Source organism: Saccopteryx bilineata, chromosome 7 (genome assembly GCF_036850765.1).
Source record: "Saccopteryx bilineata isolate mSacBil1 chromosome 7, mSacBil1_pri_phased_curated, whole genome shotgun sequence".
In the NCBI taxonomy this organism is placed as follows: Eukaryota; Metazoa; Chordata; class Mammalia; order Chiroptera; family Emballonuridae; genus Saccopteryx; species Saccopteryx bilineata.
The window spans coordinates 113,419,198-113,433,829 of NC_089496.1; the positions used below are offsets into that span (position 1 = coordinate 113,419,198).

General features: G+C 61.2%; 1 protein-coding gene across 4 annotated transcripts in view; it reads right to left on the reverse strand.

Moving 5' to 3' along the window:
• CFAP46 (cilia and flagella associated protein 46) overlaps positions 1–14,632 on the reverse strand; it is a 54,489-nt gene that overhangs the window by 1,800 nt on the left and 38,057 nt on the right. For 3 of the 4 annotated variants that reach the window (XM_066239847.1, XM_066239846.1, XM_066239845.1), the window contains exons 39-56: positions 14,328–14,463; positions 11,939–12,127; positions 11,062–11,250; positions 9,541–9,678; positions 9,286–9,465; positions 8,822–8,992; positions 8,173–8,270; positions 7,789–7,865; positions 6,831–6,961; positions 6,292–6,404; positions 5,767–5,846; positions 5,061–5,243; positions 2,830–2,900; positions 2,692–2,752; positions 2,589–2,624; positions 2,053–2,155; positions 1,337–1,449; positions 114–195 (exon numbers count right to left, since the gene is read on the reverse strand). In XM_066239847.1, coding sequence (XP_066095944.1) covers positions 114–195; positions 1,337–1,449; positions 2,053–2,155; positions 2,589–2,624; positions 2,692–2,752; positions 2,830–2,900; positions 5,061–5,243; positions 5,767–5,846; positions 6,292–6,404; positions 6,831–6,961; positions 7,789–7,865; positions 8,173–8,270; positions 8,822–8,992; positions 9,286–9,465; positions 9,541–9,678; positions 11,062–11,250; positions 11,939–12,127; positions 14,328–14,463 — 2,151 coding nt within the window. Of the gene's footprint in view, positions 1–29; positions 196–1,336; positions 1,450–2,052; positions 2,156–2,588; positions 2,625–2,691; positions 2,753–2,829; positions 2,901–5,060; positions 5,244–5,766; positions 5,847–6,291; positions 6,405–6,830; positions 6,962–7,788; positions 7,866–8,172; positions 8,271–8,821; positions 8,993–9,285; positions 9,466–9,540; positions 9,679–11,061; positions 11,251–11,938; positions 12,128–14,327; positions 14,464–14,632 lie in introns of all 4 variants that reach the window. The other variant, XM_066239849.1, reaches the window with a different exon arrangement.

Genomic DNA, 14,632 nt, shown 5'->3' on the forward strand with positions numbered 1-14,632 from the left:
TCCCCCCACACTCCCCAGGGCACACCCACCATCACTCCTACGCCCTCCAAGTCCCCCACCAGCCATCCACAGGCTGGGTTGCCGGCCAAGTGGTGCAGGGGGACACCAGGCACCTCTTGTTCTCCGAGGACTCCATCGTCCGCCGCATGCTTTCGTAGGACCGGCTCAGGGCCAGCAGGACCATCAGCTGGCAGTCTGCAGGACACAGGGGGGGGGCCTGCCGTCGCCCGGGGCTGCAGTGGACCCCAGATACGCAGCCCAGTCTGCCAGAGGCTAGGCTTGAACCATAGACCCTTTTCCGGGACCCACTGGCCACACGGGCATGCGGGACACTGTTTGAGGAGGCCGCCACCCTCCACGGCTTCTTGTGCAGCGGCCCCCACAGTCGCTGCCCTGTGTGGGCTCTCGGGTCCCAGCACCCCACACCAGCCAGGTGCTGGGCTGCGCAGGGCAGGCTCAGGAGCAGGGCAGCGAGCTGGTCACCCTGATCCCCAGTGTTCACTGAAATGGGCCACTGTCTGAGATGCAGCCCGGTGGGTGTGCAGCACCACAGATGCAGAGCCCACCTCCCACTCCCCACGGGGATGGCTGGGCTGGAGTCAGTGTCCCCAGGGTCGGGCTGCCACCTCTAGCTGTTCATGGACAGGCCTGTGGGGAACAGCGGGGCCTGGTGATGCCGTCACCCCACAGGTGCCTGTGACCTTCATGTTTCTTGGGTTTCACTGCCCAGCCTTTCTGAGAAGACTTGGCATCAGTTTCAAAAAGGCCCCGTTTCTACCTCCCAGGGACATGCTTGTAGGGTGGGCGGGGTGCTGTCCTGCTTGGACCCACCAGTGTGGGAGGGGCTGGAAACAGGGCTGGACGGCAGGTGATGGGCGCGCTCAGGGGCCCTGGCCCAGGGACAAGCAGCCCCGTGCTACCACCGATGGGGGCAGGCACCTCGGAGGGGAGGGACATCCTGGGGGGTCCTTGACAATGCTGCCGCCGCCTACGCAGTATTTTGGGGGTGGGGGCATCCACAGCTCTAATGTCGGAGGTTCAGAAAGAGTGATGGTGGCTGGCGCGTTGTGAAGATGTCCCCAGCCTCCCTGGCCTCTGCAGGCCTGAGCTGGCAGAGTGACCCCAACTCCGTCCCTAGCTGGTCTGACAGGTCTGGAAGTCTGAGTTGGGGCATCCGAGAGAGGGAGGGGGACCCAAGGGCTGCCGCGAAGTTCTGCTGGGGACGGGCGGCTCCCAGGGAAGACGGTCCTGCGCTGTCCTGTGCGGCTCCGTCTCCGTGGTGCTCAGGGTCCTGGTGGAGAGCTGGGCTGGAGGGGGCCCTAGAAGACCCACACACCTGCTAAGTTCATGGCAGCCAACCTCTCCACAGACACATGCGACAGGAAGCTCTCCATCCCGTAGAAGAAGAAACCTTCACAGCTGCCCAGGAGCTGCTCCCACTCGGCCTGGCTGCACAGGGAGGGGGACTCAGTGAGCAGGCGGCCAGCCAGGTGTCCCTGCACGAGCAGAGGACCGAGTCTGCCTGTAAATCCTCGGGGTGACACCCTCCCACGACATGTTTTCAAAGTAAAGACATCCTACTCGGTCTTTCCCCCACCCCACTCTGCTGAGACAGACAGAGCCCCATCCACACTCCCTTCCCCTTGTGGCCTCGCCTGCGTCTGCCTCTCAGGGTCCACACGGCTCCCCTGGGAAAGATGAACCCACATCCCCAGAAGGGACCCCATCTCGCTACACTGTGGCTCCGGAAAGTGCTAGAGGGACACTTCCCCGGCCCCAAGCACTCTTGTTTCCCGAGACTCGCCCTGCCGGACAGGCCCAGGACCCTGCACAGGGGCTCCCCGGGTCCTCCTCTGCAACGTGGGGTGAGGACAAGGACACTGATCCAGGTACCACAGAGGCCACAGGGCCTGTGTATAATGAGGACAAGACAGGGGTCACTGACAGAATGGGGTGCAGGCAGGCAGGGAGAGCCAGGTGGACACTGAGTGCAGCAGCCCCTATGCTGGCGCAAGTGACCCTGGGGACGGCGTCCGGGGACCCAGACCGAACCTGGGAAAGGCCTTCTTTCCCAGATGTCCCTCCCATCGCGCAGTGAACGTGTCTCTGAACTTATCCAAGACTCCCCGGGTCACGAAGACAGGAGTCTGCTCATCTGCAACGAGAGGGGTGCTGACAAACCACAGGACGTGGTCACGTGCACGGAGCGTGGGGGGACAGGCGCCTTGCAGGCCAGCCTCAGGGGCAGGGCCTGGGCCGCCCTGCTGACACGCTGGCTCCTCCCTTCCCTGGGGGGAGGTTCTCAGACTGGTTTTGCAAAATCAGAGCCCACAGGAGCGATTGCTGGGAGTGTGGTGGCCGCTCTGCTCCACACGTGGGGCCCGAGGAGCCTCTCCTCGCAGCACTGCTGGCAGGCGTGGCCTGGCCACAGCAGGGCAGGGCAGGGCCTCAGCCCCTGGGACTGGACATGGAGTGGAGGCAGTGGCCACATTCAGCACAGGCGGCCCCAGGAGGCAGCCCAGCCACGCCTGCCTGACCCCTGGGCAGGGGGTGCCCTGTGTGTGCACGGAGGGCAGGGAAGCACTCACCTGGGCCCAAGGCCTCCCCGTAGGGGTCCACGACGACTGGGCCCTGGTTAAGGAGAACCAGGACCATAAGCTGGTACTTCGGGTGGGGGACCCCAAAGGATACACTTGAAGTTATCCGAGTCGACAGTGATGCAGTCGGGGGGGATGACCCGGGGCACGGCGCCCTGCAGGACAGATGGGGTCATGGGCCTCATCCCGGCCCCCTGCCCTCAGCCCCCATCCCCCAGCCCTCCCCGCCTACCTTCTGGCCCCTCTTGCCTGGGCCTCTCCTCTTGGGCTCCTTGCTCCTGGTGCCCTTCTTCACGGCCCCGTCTGCGGGAGACATGGGAGGAAGGGTGACGCCGCAGAACACAGCAGAGGCAGGTGGTCCAGTCACGTCTGGAATGCCTCTCGTTACCTGGTAATGGGTGGTCTGATACCACGCGAATTTCACCTCAGTGGAAACCAAGACATAGGGAGAAGCGTTCACTTTAAGTTTTCTAAAGTTGAAACGGCAGTAACGTCTCAGATACAAAGGCTCTCGAGACTTGAAAGGCCTGGGCCAGGAGACCCCGAGGAAGGAGCAGTCACCAGAGGTTCCCCGGCCCCCATCAGCCATCCACAGCCCACGCCGGCCATTCTGCCTGTGCCCTGGGCTGCCAGGGGCTCCCTCCTTCCTGCCCCGCACCGGTGCGGTCTGCCACCCGGGTGGGGGCGCCAACATAGCGCTCTCTGTCATGTACCCACTTTTTTTCAAGCAGCCGATCTTTGCCTCCGTTCTCTCTTTTGTTGATGGCTCACGCGCCCAGTGCGGCCCGTTCTCTGCTTTCTTTGGGGTTTTCTGCATTCTTGATCCAACCTCTCCAATTAGATGCTACCCTAAACTTCCGGCCTGTTTCCTCTTTAACGTGAACGTTTAAAGCGAAAACCCACTCTAGCGAGACGTGGGCGCCCTCCAGAGGGCAGTGCCACAGGGCCACCGGCATTTCTATAAGACGTTCTCGCTTTTACCCTGTTACTGGCCTGCACTTTAAACGCGCTCTTTTAGGCGCCACGCTGGGGACGTGCCTGTCATCCACGCAGCGGGTCCTCACCCTCGGCGGTCACACGGTTCACAGGGAGCGGGTCTGGGCTTGGCCACATCCTGTGCTCCCCTCTTCCTGCCCTTCTTGAGGTGACTGGACTTCTCCCAGCCCACCCGGTCGTTCACCCATGCTCGCTGACCTGGTGCGTGACGGCCTCAGCCCTAAACTGCCAAAGTCCTCCTAGGAGATGTTTAAACCGCAGTCCCAGACGCTTCTCCGCGCCCGGTGTCAGGGCCTCTGCACCACCCGGGATGGCTGTGCCGCTTCTCTGTATCTGAGAGGGTCGTTCTTTCTCCAGCATGGACGTTCCTGCCGAGAACATCCGGGTCGACAGGATTCACCACCCTTGGCGTGATTTGCCTCGTTTCTGCCAACACCACGCGCTGTGTTCTTGAGCACGAACGCCACTGCTCACCCGTCAGCAGGGGACACGGATAGGCTCTCATCAGCACCCCCCACACCCGTGCTGTTCCTGCTCTTTGTCTGGGTTCACTGGGTCTCGGGTCTGTGCAGTTAGTTTCACTGAATGTGGGGACACTGGCCCCGATCATCCCAGCGCCCTGCCCAGGACTGTCCCAGGAGGCACCGTCCCCTGGGTCCGCCTCTGCTGGCTGTTTTCCTCTTCGTGGGGCCACGGTGTTCCCCTCCTCTATGTGCCTGGCCGCTTTTCCTGAGTGTCTTGACATTTTGAATTCCACCCTACTGGGGGCTGAGACTGTCCCTTTGGGACGCAGCTCCGTCACTGGGCACAGGCGGGCCCTCTGCAGCTGGCCTCTCCAAGGCAGGCAGCGCCCTCTGGTGGCCGCACCTAACATCTGTGGGTTATCAGCCTCCCTCTGGCTGGTGGACCTGAGCCCGATTCCTTACACCCTGAACTGACCAGCTAACAGCTGAAGACGTGGGCCCCCTGCAGACCCAGGACGGGCCCTGCAGACTCTCCTCACTGGGTCCCCAGACTCCCAGCCGGGGGGACCACGAACTCTGCCTGGGGCCTTCCTCCAGACCGCCATCCCGAGCGCCTGGCCTCCTACGTCCGAGCACCGTGGGTTCACGTCTCATCTGGACTCTTCCTCATTCTGGCTGGAAGGGCCTATTTGGTCCGTGTGATTCATCTTGAATAGCAGCGAAAGTCTCATCTACTAACTCCTAATCAGATGTTTATGGACGTGCAGTGTTCCTGTGGAAATGACGCTCTGCTGTGCCCAGCACAGCAGTGGTGACACTGCTAGGAGGCCAGGAGCTATCCTGACACCCTAGATGCGCAGCGGGGGCTCTGCAACCTCTAGCTGGCTTTTGGGTGGTTTTTTGTTTGTTTGTTTTGTTTTTAGACAGGAGTAAAGATCTCATGGGATAAAAACAAAGTTTCCTTTTTACGTGAACTACCCAGGAGGAGCGGAGTGGCTCTCACCTGCCTCCTCCTGGTGGAGACGGCTGCACAGCATCTGCAGGGAGAAGTCCCGGGACACAGAGGAGATGGTCCCTCCCCCGAGCTCCAGCAGGCCTTCCAGGGGCAGCTCCAGGAGGTGCCTGTCCGCAACGAGGACCACGGTGCCCACAGCCTCAGGCTGGACAGTGGACGGGAGCGTGCCAGCTGCAAGCGGCAGAGCGGGCATCCATGGCACGACCACCTGGCCTGCAGGCCGCTCTGGAGCCGCTGTCTGGCCCCAGCAGCCCCTGGCAGAAAGCGGGGCCCCAGGACATGGCAGGTCCTCTGGGGACAGACACCTTGCTTTGATAGTGTGATCAGGTCAGACACAGGGATGTCGGTCCTCCAGGGCTCTGAGGACCTGCCCGGTGTGGGTGGCCACTTTCTGAGCCTGGAATGACACGGCTCCTTCAAACCAGGGGACCCCCTTTCAAAGGACCAACATTGCACAACCTTCTCCCCCCTGAAGAGGCTCGAGTGGGTCATGGGCACTGGGGACTGCCACGCAGAAGACTCATTAGAGGGAGGGCTTTTCCAGGTGGCCACAGAGCCCTGGGAGGGGCCATGGGTCCTGCCTCCCGCTACAGAACACCTGCCCTTTCGGACACGCACGGCAGGTACAGGGCAGGACCACCACGACCTCCGCTGACAGAGCGAGACAGTGCACCCGGGCGCTGGCTGCACTCACCCTGGGGCAGGGAGAGCTTCCGCTCCTTGTCTTTACCCTTCGGTTTCCCCAGATCCGCAATGGTCGTGGGAATGTGCGTTCTGCAAGTCAGAGGCACGCTCTCAGGTTTTAAAAATACACAAAGACCCCCCCACACACAAAGACCCACACACACACACAAGGAAGGGCTGCTTGTGCAGACGGCCTCGAGAGTGGCTGGGCAAGGCACAGGCATGAGCCAACGGGGCTCAGGACCTCGCTGATGGACTGGCCAGGCCAGGAAGCCCCAGGCCCGACCCTGCTGCCTGCTTTCCCACCAGAAACACGTCAGAGGGCAGCCCCTTGCCCTGCTGTCCCCACCCCACCCCCACCCAAGGGGACATGGCGGGGGGGGGGGTGTTAAACTTTAGGCAGAACCAGTATGTCCTCCCAAAGGCAGACCGGACAGAGCCGGGCCCTCAGGACGTGCCAGGGCTTTTCCTGTGCAGAGCACCTCCCAGGCCCCCGTGCCAGCCCCTCAGCAACAGGTGGGCACAGCACAAGCACCTGGTCTCAGGGGGGCTGAGAAGCATGAGCAGTGGGTGCAGGTACTCCTCCGTGGCCTTCAGGAGGTCACCGAGTGTCGGGAGAGGGGGCCCCCGCCTTTCCGCATACACGGCCTGTGACTCCCGCCCAAACAGACAGTTTACCATCAGGAGTGTAGGGTCACCGTGGAGGGGCCCAGCCCTGCCCTGGTAGGGGGAGGCCACTCCCAGAAACAGCCCGATGGCTTCTTGCATGCCCTGCCTGCCTTGGGCACCAGATTCCCTGCCCATGTCACCAGCTACCCTTCGGAAAGCCCCTGGCACCCTGGTCCCCCAGGGATCCTGTGCATCAGACTGTGCTCAGGGGTTCAAAGAGAAGGGGCCCCTGTTCAGCAGGGAGGCCAGGCTGGGTGTTGGGCAGTGCCAGGGTCCTGACAGCCAGGGCCCCTCACCTGCTGGGGGTCCTGCCCAGCTCTCCCCACCCCACCTCACTGCAGCCAGGCGGGGGTCCCCGTCCTGCCAGGGTGGTGGCACAGCTTGGCTTGGGGCCTGGGACCTCACCAGGCCTGGGTTTGAGGCCATGTCCTTGCTGGACACCTCAGCCTGTGTCTGCTCCCGGAACTGCTGGACTCTGGCCAACAGGCCAGAGAAGGCGGCCGGGCTCACAGCCACCCGAGCCACCCTGCAGGAGCCTGTGGGCACAAACACACCCACTGTACGTGGCCTCGCAGACTCTCCCAGCGACTGGAAACTCGGGACTCATGGGCAAGCTGCAGGCACAGGGCTTGTCCACTAGGCTGCCCGCCCAGGAAGGCTGACCCTGCAGACAGCCCAGGAGCCCAGCCGCACTGGCGTGGGAGGACCAGCCTGCTCAGGTGGAATGGTGACAACGGAAAGGTTGAGGAATGACCGGAAAACAAACAAAGGGTGTGAAATGACCCGGGGCTGTAGACCCTGTGTGGGATCAGCTTGGAGCAGCTGGGCCGGGCCTCTGGGCCCCGGGGGCTGCCCCCAGGGGCTGATCCTGAGCACAGACAGAGCTCATGGCTACTCAGCACGAGTTTCAGAGAGGGCACGTGGGCTCCAGGCCGTTGCAAACAGCTGGCAGCTCTGGAGTTCTGGGTGGGGCCTTCCCCAGCATCAGGTGAAAGCAGCAGGGTCTGAACACAAGGAAGAAGCAGGGTGTCCACCAAGAAAAAATGCTTGTGAGGCTGAGGGCAGCTGGTTCCACTTCCAGTGTGACAGGCTCCGGGGTAGCCAGGGGCAACAGTGTGACGAGGTGAATGCGGCTGGAGCTGAGGGCAGTGTCACCGCTGGTGCGCGGCTCCCCCACTCTGAGACCCCCAGACTTTGCTAATCCTGCCCAGCCCCCCAGGGGGAAAGTAGGGAAATGGAGTGGATGGAGGGACGGACGGAGGGCTGGTGTCACCACGCCCGGGGGAGGGACTTGTGTCTCCAGGTCACAGGTGTGCCCAGCGCCAAGGATGGTGCTGGGTAAATCCCTGCTCCAGAAACTCACCCCCCACCTGGGCCACCTTCCCTTTGGCTGTGGGAATAAACTTGGGTTTCTCGAAGGCAGCACCATACAGATGGGTCCTGTGGGCAGGAGGGGATGCAGAGTGGGGTCAAAGCCCAGCGCGTGGGGTCCCACGGCAGCCTCAGAGATGCAGATTCCAGGAGGCATGTGCACCTCAGCCGGGGCACCCTCCCCGCCAGCCAGGTCCAGACAAGAGTTAAAACAGGCGCAGAAAACACCAAGCCTTTGCGGGGGCGGAGCAGGCAGCCGACCTCTTCTCCAACAGTGAGCCGAGTCTACCCACAGTGAAGAGTGACCTTCAGACCAGACCCACAGGGCCCCTGAGGGCAAGAGGCGGGTGGGAACCAGGACAGAAATCGGCCTTACCTGTCAGGTGAGTGGTGCAGGAAGAGGATCCGAAAGGTGGGAGGAATCTCATTCAAGAGGTTAAAATGTTGTTCAGTGACCAAGAGATTCTGCCAGGCCTGTATGACCAACAGGGATCAGGGCCCATGCAGGTTGGGGCCGGTGGCGGACCAGCCACCCAGGTCCCTGCTTGGCTGGCCCAGCAGAGGCTTGAGCCGGGCGGTGGGTGGGGGTCCCTGGGCTGAGCCCCCTGCAGAATCGTGGCCACCACAAGGGGGCAGCAGACCCCCGCGGCATTCCCGGGCTCTTCGCTGACACCAGAAACTCGGTCTGCATGACCCAGGGCGCCTAGGCACCCAAACCAGAATGGCACAGTCTCTCCCTCTGCCCTCCTCCCGTCTCCACACCACACGCAGACCCACATGAGCATGGGCACAAACGGCACAGGTGCACACACACACCCCTGCCCCTCCTCCCTGGGCCTGCAGCCTCCCCCAGCCGTGGTCAGCCCCGTGGCCCTTCTCCCCCGTGGCCCCGTGCACTGACAGGCTGACGGCTGCTAGAGGCCCCCAGCGAGCTGATGGCTCAGAAGCGTGGCTCCGGCTTTCTGAAGAAATGAGCTTTGAGTTTGCAAACGATGGCCAAGTTCACAGGCCCCCAGAGCGGTCACCTTGGAAATGGTGGCCAGCCTGTGCTCCACGTCGGCCAACAGGCTGGTGGAGGTCCACTCCTGGCGCCGCAGCCGGTGCTGGAGCTGCAGCAGGGCCGCCAGCTGGGAGCTGTTGGTGTTGGCCGTGGCCGCGAGCAGTATGCCCCGCATCATCTCTGAGGCGGAGCAGCTCTGGAACAGAACGCAGGAGGTGCGAGGGCCTTCCAGGCTTGTGGGCCCGCAGGGTGTGGGTAGGAGGGGCTAGCGCTGGTGGCGGGAACTCCAGGGGACAGCCCTCCCACCTTCTTCCAGGGCCTGAGGCCATGCCCCTAAGTGAGCGCCCAGTTCCACGCAGAAGCCCCAGCTGCAGCCCAGAAGGTGGGGCCACCAGCAAGAGGAACACTGAGGGCAGGGCCCTCCTGGAGCCCTCCCTCCCTCCCTCTCCAGGCAGCCTAGCGGGCGCACAGAGCAGAGCAGAGCAGCACCTGAGACAGCGCCAGGAACTGACAGGTGGCCACGGGGTCCAGGATGCCGAAGCACTCCACCATCTCCAAGCTGGCGGCAGCCGCCACCTCCAGGAGGCCGTTGCCCAGGGCGACCTGCAGGCACTGCAGCAGCACTTCCGACGCCTGGGCCAGGTACCACTGGGCCAGCGCCTTCCTCCTCTGTGGGTGCAGGGGTGGGCTTAGGCCAGCTCCGCAGGGTGTGCAGGCTGGGCGGGAAGGTGGGAGCTGCTGTACCTTCAGGCCTGAGCCTCTCCTGACGCACTCCTCGGGGGCCACCCTGCCGGCCAGCTGGCTGCCGCCTCGCTCCTCCTCCTCCCCATCCTCTTCCTCCAGGACCATGTCCAGACACTTGCCCGTCAGCTCTGCTCCTGCCTGGGGCAGCCGCCAGTCAGCTGCATTTGTTGGGTGGACACTGCCAGCCCCAGGAGTGCCTGTCGCTGGGGCAACCCTGCAGGACCCCCTGGGGAGGGCACAACTGGCAGGTGTCCCTGGATGGGGAGCAGCCCTGGAGAACCAGCCAGTGGCACAGGCCTATGCCAGCCGTGCACTGTGCTCACTTTCCTTCAGTCTGGAAAACCCAGGCTCCCAGGGCCTCAGCACCCAGCAGCTCTGTGGGGCCAGGGCTCAGTGAGTCAGGTGCTTGCCTGCCCTGGGACCTAGGGGACCATGGGGCCTGTGCCAGCCTGTCTGTAGAACCAACCATTCCGACAGGGTCCTGAGGGACACAGTGAGCCCAGGAGGACTTGTGTTGAGAGGGGAGCTCGGGTCTGTGAGGTCATGGCAGGGAAGTGCCGGAGGGAACCAGGCTGGGAAGGAGCTGGCTCTGGGAGGTGCGTTTCTTGAAAGCCCCCTGCCTGGCCACCTGGGATTTAGTGCAGGGTTCCCTGACAGCCCCTCCCTGAGGGGTAGCATTAATGCCACATCATGGACAAGGCCCCATCCTCTATCTGACTCCGGCCACCTGTGCAGGTGCTCAACAAATACTGGTTGAACAGGGAGCCAAATTCCATTAATTCACTCAAATGTGAGTCCTGTCCTCTGTCCTGGGGACCCAAGACAGGCCACTGGGGCTGACCTCCGGACCTGCATGCAGGGCTAAATGGGGGGGGCACCCGCCCCAAATCACACCGGGGTGCCAAGCCATTAACTTGGGGTTCCTAGGGGGTTTAATGAAGAAGCAGGTGTGGGGATGAGCCTGGCCGCACGTGGGGCAGATAGATGCCGTCCAGGGGGAGGAAGTGGCACTGGCAGAGGCATGTATGATGGTGACGCAGCAGCAGTGGCTGTCACCACAGTCCTTCTGAGCAGTAGGGTGTTCCCTTAAGGCATCCGGCCCTGCTGGGCAGCCTCACTGGGACTGGAGGGGAGTGGGCTTTGTGTGGGTATCGCACAGCCGGTGGGCAGGGCTGGGCCCCTGAAGCAGTCAGCACCTGCGGTCAGGCACCCCCAGACTGTTGGGGGAAGAGCTGCTGTGGTGGGGAGACACCAGGAGCCCAGAGCACATCGGCGGCTGCGACCCCCACGTGAGCCCCTCTCCCAGCTGCCCTGTGTGAAGGGACAGCCCAAGGTCCACAGTCTGTCCTCAGAGACCCGCCGTTCTGTCCTGCACCCGGGGTCTCGCTGGCAGGACAGCTTCTTGCCTCCCCCAACCCCCCACTCCGTCCCGGCCACACTGCCCTCCGTAACCATAACCGAGGACAGCACTCTGCTCTCCCTGGGGGAGCCTGGGCGGGGGCTGGGCACAGGGGCACGTACCAGCGGGCTCTCCTCCCAGTAGACCGCGGGGCGCATGGGGTCCGCCCGCAGCGCCAGCAGGTGCAGGGCCTTCCCCACCAGGCCCAGGAGGCGCACGCGGATCTCCACGCAGCCGGTGCTCAGCGGCTGGAGGCTGCCCAGCTGTGCCAGCGCCGTGTGGGCCAGGGTCCGCTTCAGCGTGAACCATCTCTTCAACACAAGGTGTCGGTCACTCGCCCCACCCCGGAAAATGCACCAGGCCCACCCTCCAATTCCCCTGCACCCACCTTCGCACCCTTGGGGTCCACCCCGGATGCCTGGGGGAGCAGGGCCACCAGTACAGTCTGAGAAACGCCCCAGGGTCCCCAGGGCTTGTCACAGGAGGGTCACTAAAGTTTGCTTATATGACCTCAATTTAGGATACACTGGCATACAAGTTTGTATGAAGTTCAATTTTAGGACTATCTTTGATCCATTTATGTCAAATTAATTTGATTCACAGTGCCTGACATCTAGGAAAATGCCTAACACGGCAGAATGTTTTTTCAAAACAAGTATTTTGCAAATTCAACTTATTTTTTTAACAAAGTGTAATTCACTTTATGGGCTTTTTCATCTGCTGATGTAATTGTCAGAGTGAACTCAGGACGTGGGAGGAGCAGCTGCCACCCAGTTTTATTAATTAATAGGTCCCCAGGTGATCAGACGAAGCCCATGCTCAGCCAGGCCTGGGGGCCCCCAGGCTGCGGGGGTGCACTCTTGGGGGGGGTGTGCTTGTGAACAACAGCCCGAGGACTCCCACTGGAATTCGAGCCCCCAAGACAGCTTCCCGGTGGCAGAACCCTGTTCCAGTGGACCCCAGAGCCCCCGGCGGACTGTGGGTGTCCAGGTGAGTTACCAAGCCAACGGAGGTGTACTCGCTGAGGCTCTGCAGGTAATCGGCCAGCAGCTTGTCCGCAGAGCCCTGCTGCAGCTGCCCGTCCGGGGGCTCCTCCCACACGAGCTGCAGCAAGTCCAGACACACCTCCACCAGGTTCAGCTTGAGGTGCGCCAGCTTCCTCATCAGGGGCGTGTTGACATTCTGCAACTGACAAGGGGTTGCGGTCAGCGCGGGGAGGGTCTGAGGGGCTCAACGTCCATTGGCATCGGCTCTGACTCGCTGGCCTGCTGCTGTGCTCGGACACACAGACACCCCCACGGGGCTGTCACCACACGGAAGCAACGAGCGTGTCCCTCATACCCCGCTTTCCCCCACATCCTTCCTGGGCAACCTGCCGTCTGCCCTGGAGTCCGCCTCTGCTCCCTGTGCCGGCTCACTCACCCAGCAGGATCACCATGACTCCCCCCCACATCCTCATGCCCACGTGCCCACCGCAGCTCTCCATAGGTGCCTGTTGGCCGGCGTGTCCTTTCCACTCTTTTACTTAAAGTGGCATCTTGGCCTGACCTGTGGTGGAGCAGTGGGATAAAGCGTCGACCTGGAACATTGAGGTCGCTGGTTCGAAACCCTGGGCTTGCCTGGTCAAGGCACATATGGGAGTTGATGCTTCCTGCTCTGCTCCCCTCTTCTCTCTCTCTCTCTCTCTCTCTCTCTCTCTCCCCTCTCTGAAAATTGAATAAAGTCTTTTAAAAAAAAAAAAGTAAAGTGGCTTCTTGTTGGCAGGAGTCAGTCGGGTTTTGCTTTTCATACAGCTGACAAATTCTCTTTTGTGGGGGTGCGCCATTCCAACCAGGTATGATTACTGACACGATTAGGTTTGAGGGCATTGTCCTTCTGTTTGCTTTCTGTCCATCTGTCCCCTGGCCCCTGGCTCTCGGCAGGGCATATGGTGATCTCGGGGACTTCCTCTCACCCCTCCCTTGGACTAAGAGGTACAGCTCTGTGCTGTCACCCACTGCTGTGTCAGGGTCTGCAGTACGTGACCCTCCCACCCTGTGTTCTAATCCCAAGGAGACGTGCTATTATTTTTGTGTAGATGGCCAGTTTTCTTCCAGGGAGACTTAACTAACGAGAGAAACCGCACAAGTTCTCCCAGGTGGTTCCCACTTGGCGCTGTCCTCAAACCCAACAGCAGCAGCAGGTGCTCATCACTGTGGGCGCGAAGCATTTGGTCATGGCTGCCCTGCTCTGGTTTAACCCCGCATTGTTCCTAAGCTTGGAGTGCACTGAGGCTCTCGACTCTACTGGTGGATAACCACTTTTATTAAATTTAGTAAGTTTTAGCCACTATTTCTTCAAATATTTTTTTGTCCACCCCATCGCTCCTCTCCTTGTTCCTGGTGACATCGGTGCCCACGCACGTGAAACTGCTCAACTCGCCAACAGAGCGTTCATCTCAACTTCTGTCCTCTCTTCTTCCAGGTTCTCGGTCTCTGCTGTCCACCTGAGCCGGTTCATCCACGCTCTGCGTCCTCACCCTCAGAGCTCAGCCTTGGTCCCTTTATGTCTGCCCGCTGCTAGCCTGTGGGTACAGTCGTAACCCCTGTCTGAATGTCCTCGACGTCCAGTTCTGTTCTGGGTTGGATTTGATGGGCAGATTATCCTCCTTATTATGGGCTGTACTTTCTTGCCTTTTGCAGGAAATCAAACTTCTAGAGACAAAAACTATAAAGACTGATCATTTCCGATTGGCTGTGGGACTCTGTACTGGTCATTTCTGATTGGCTGTAAGACTGTACTGGTCATTTCTGATTGGCTGTGAGACTCTGTACTGGTCATTTCTGATTGGCTGTGGGACTCTGTACTGGTCATTTCTGATTGGCTGCGAGACGCTGTACATTTGATCTTTTTTGTGCAGAGTCTCTTTACAGTTCTGAGCATCTGAGCTTTGATAGGGACAGCAAAGTCATTTGGAAACAGCTGGGCCTTTCTGCTTCTCCTTGTAGGACACTTAGGTAGATATGGAGCCACGCTTCATGCTCATCCAGGGTGAATTATTCCCCGAGTGGGCATTGCCGTTTACCCACCCTGTGCCCATGGACAACGAGGCTGTGTGGGCAGCGGCAGGCAGACCCAGTCCTGTCTGTCACCTTGCCCTCAGGTGCTGCCCTCCCAATACAGGACATACTGGCTCAGCCCTTAGATGGGGACTTCAGCCCCCCTGAGCACCTCTGTGGTCCTTCTGGTCTGCTGTCCTACCAAGTGCAGCCACCTATTCTCCTTAGACCCCCAGCTGCAACCCCCCCCCAGCACTCACAGGAGCACAGAAAGTGCAGGCCACCTCTGCTGGGGGGTGATGCTCACCACTGCTGACCACGCTGTGCCAGGGTCCAGGACATGTACTTACATCTTGAAGGGCCAGGAGGCTCTGGATGCTGTGGAACAGCTCCTCCCCTTCGGCCACGGCTTGCTGGGCCAGGTCGTAGGCCTCCAGGTAACACACGGTCCTCTGCTCCTCGCCTGGCTCACTCTGGGCGCGCAGCCTTCACAGAACGCAGGGCGGTCACGGCCAGGGTCAAAGCAGCACACCAGCAGAGATGGGTGTGACCTCTGCGTCCCTGTGCCATGTGCTCTTAGCACTGAATGTGTTGTGACTCCATGTGTTACGTGTCCACATGTTCTCAACATGTCTGGACACTCAGTGTGCTCCCC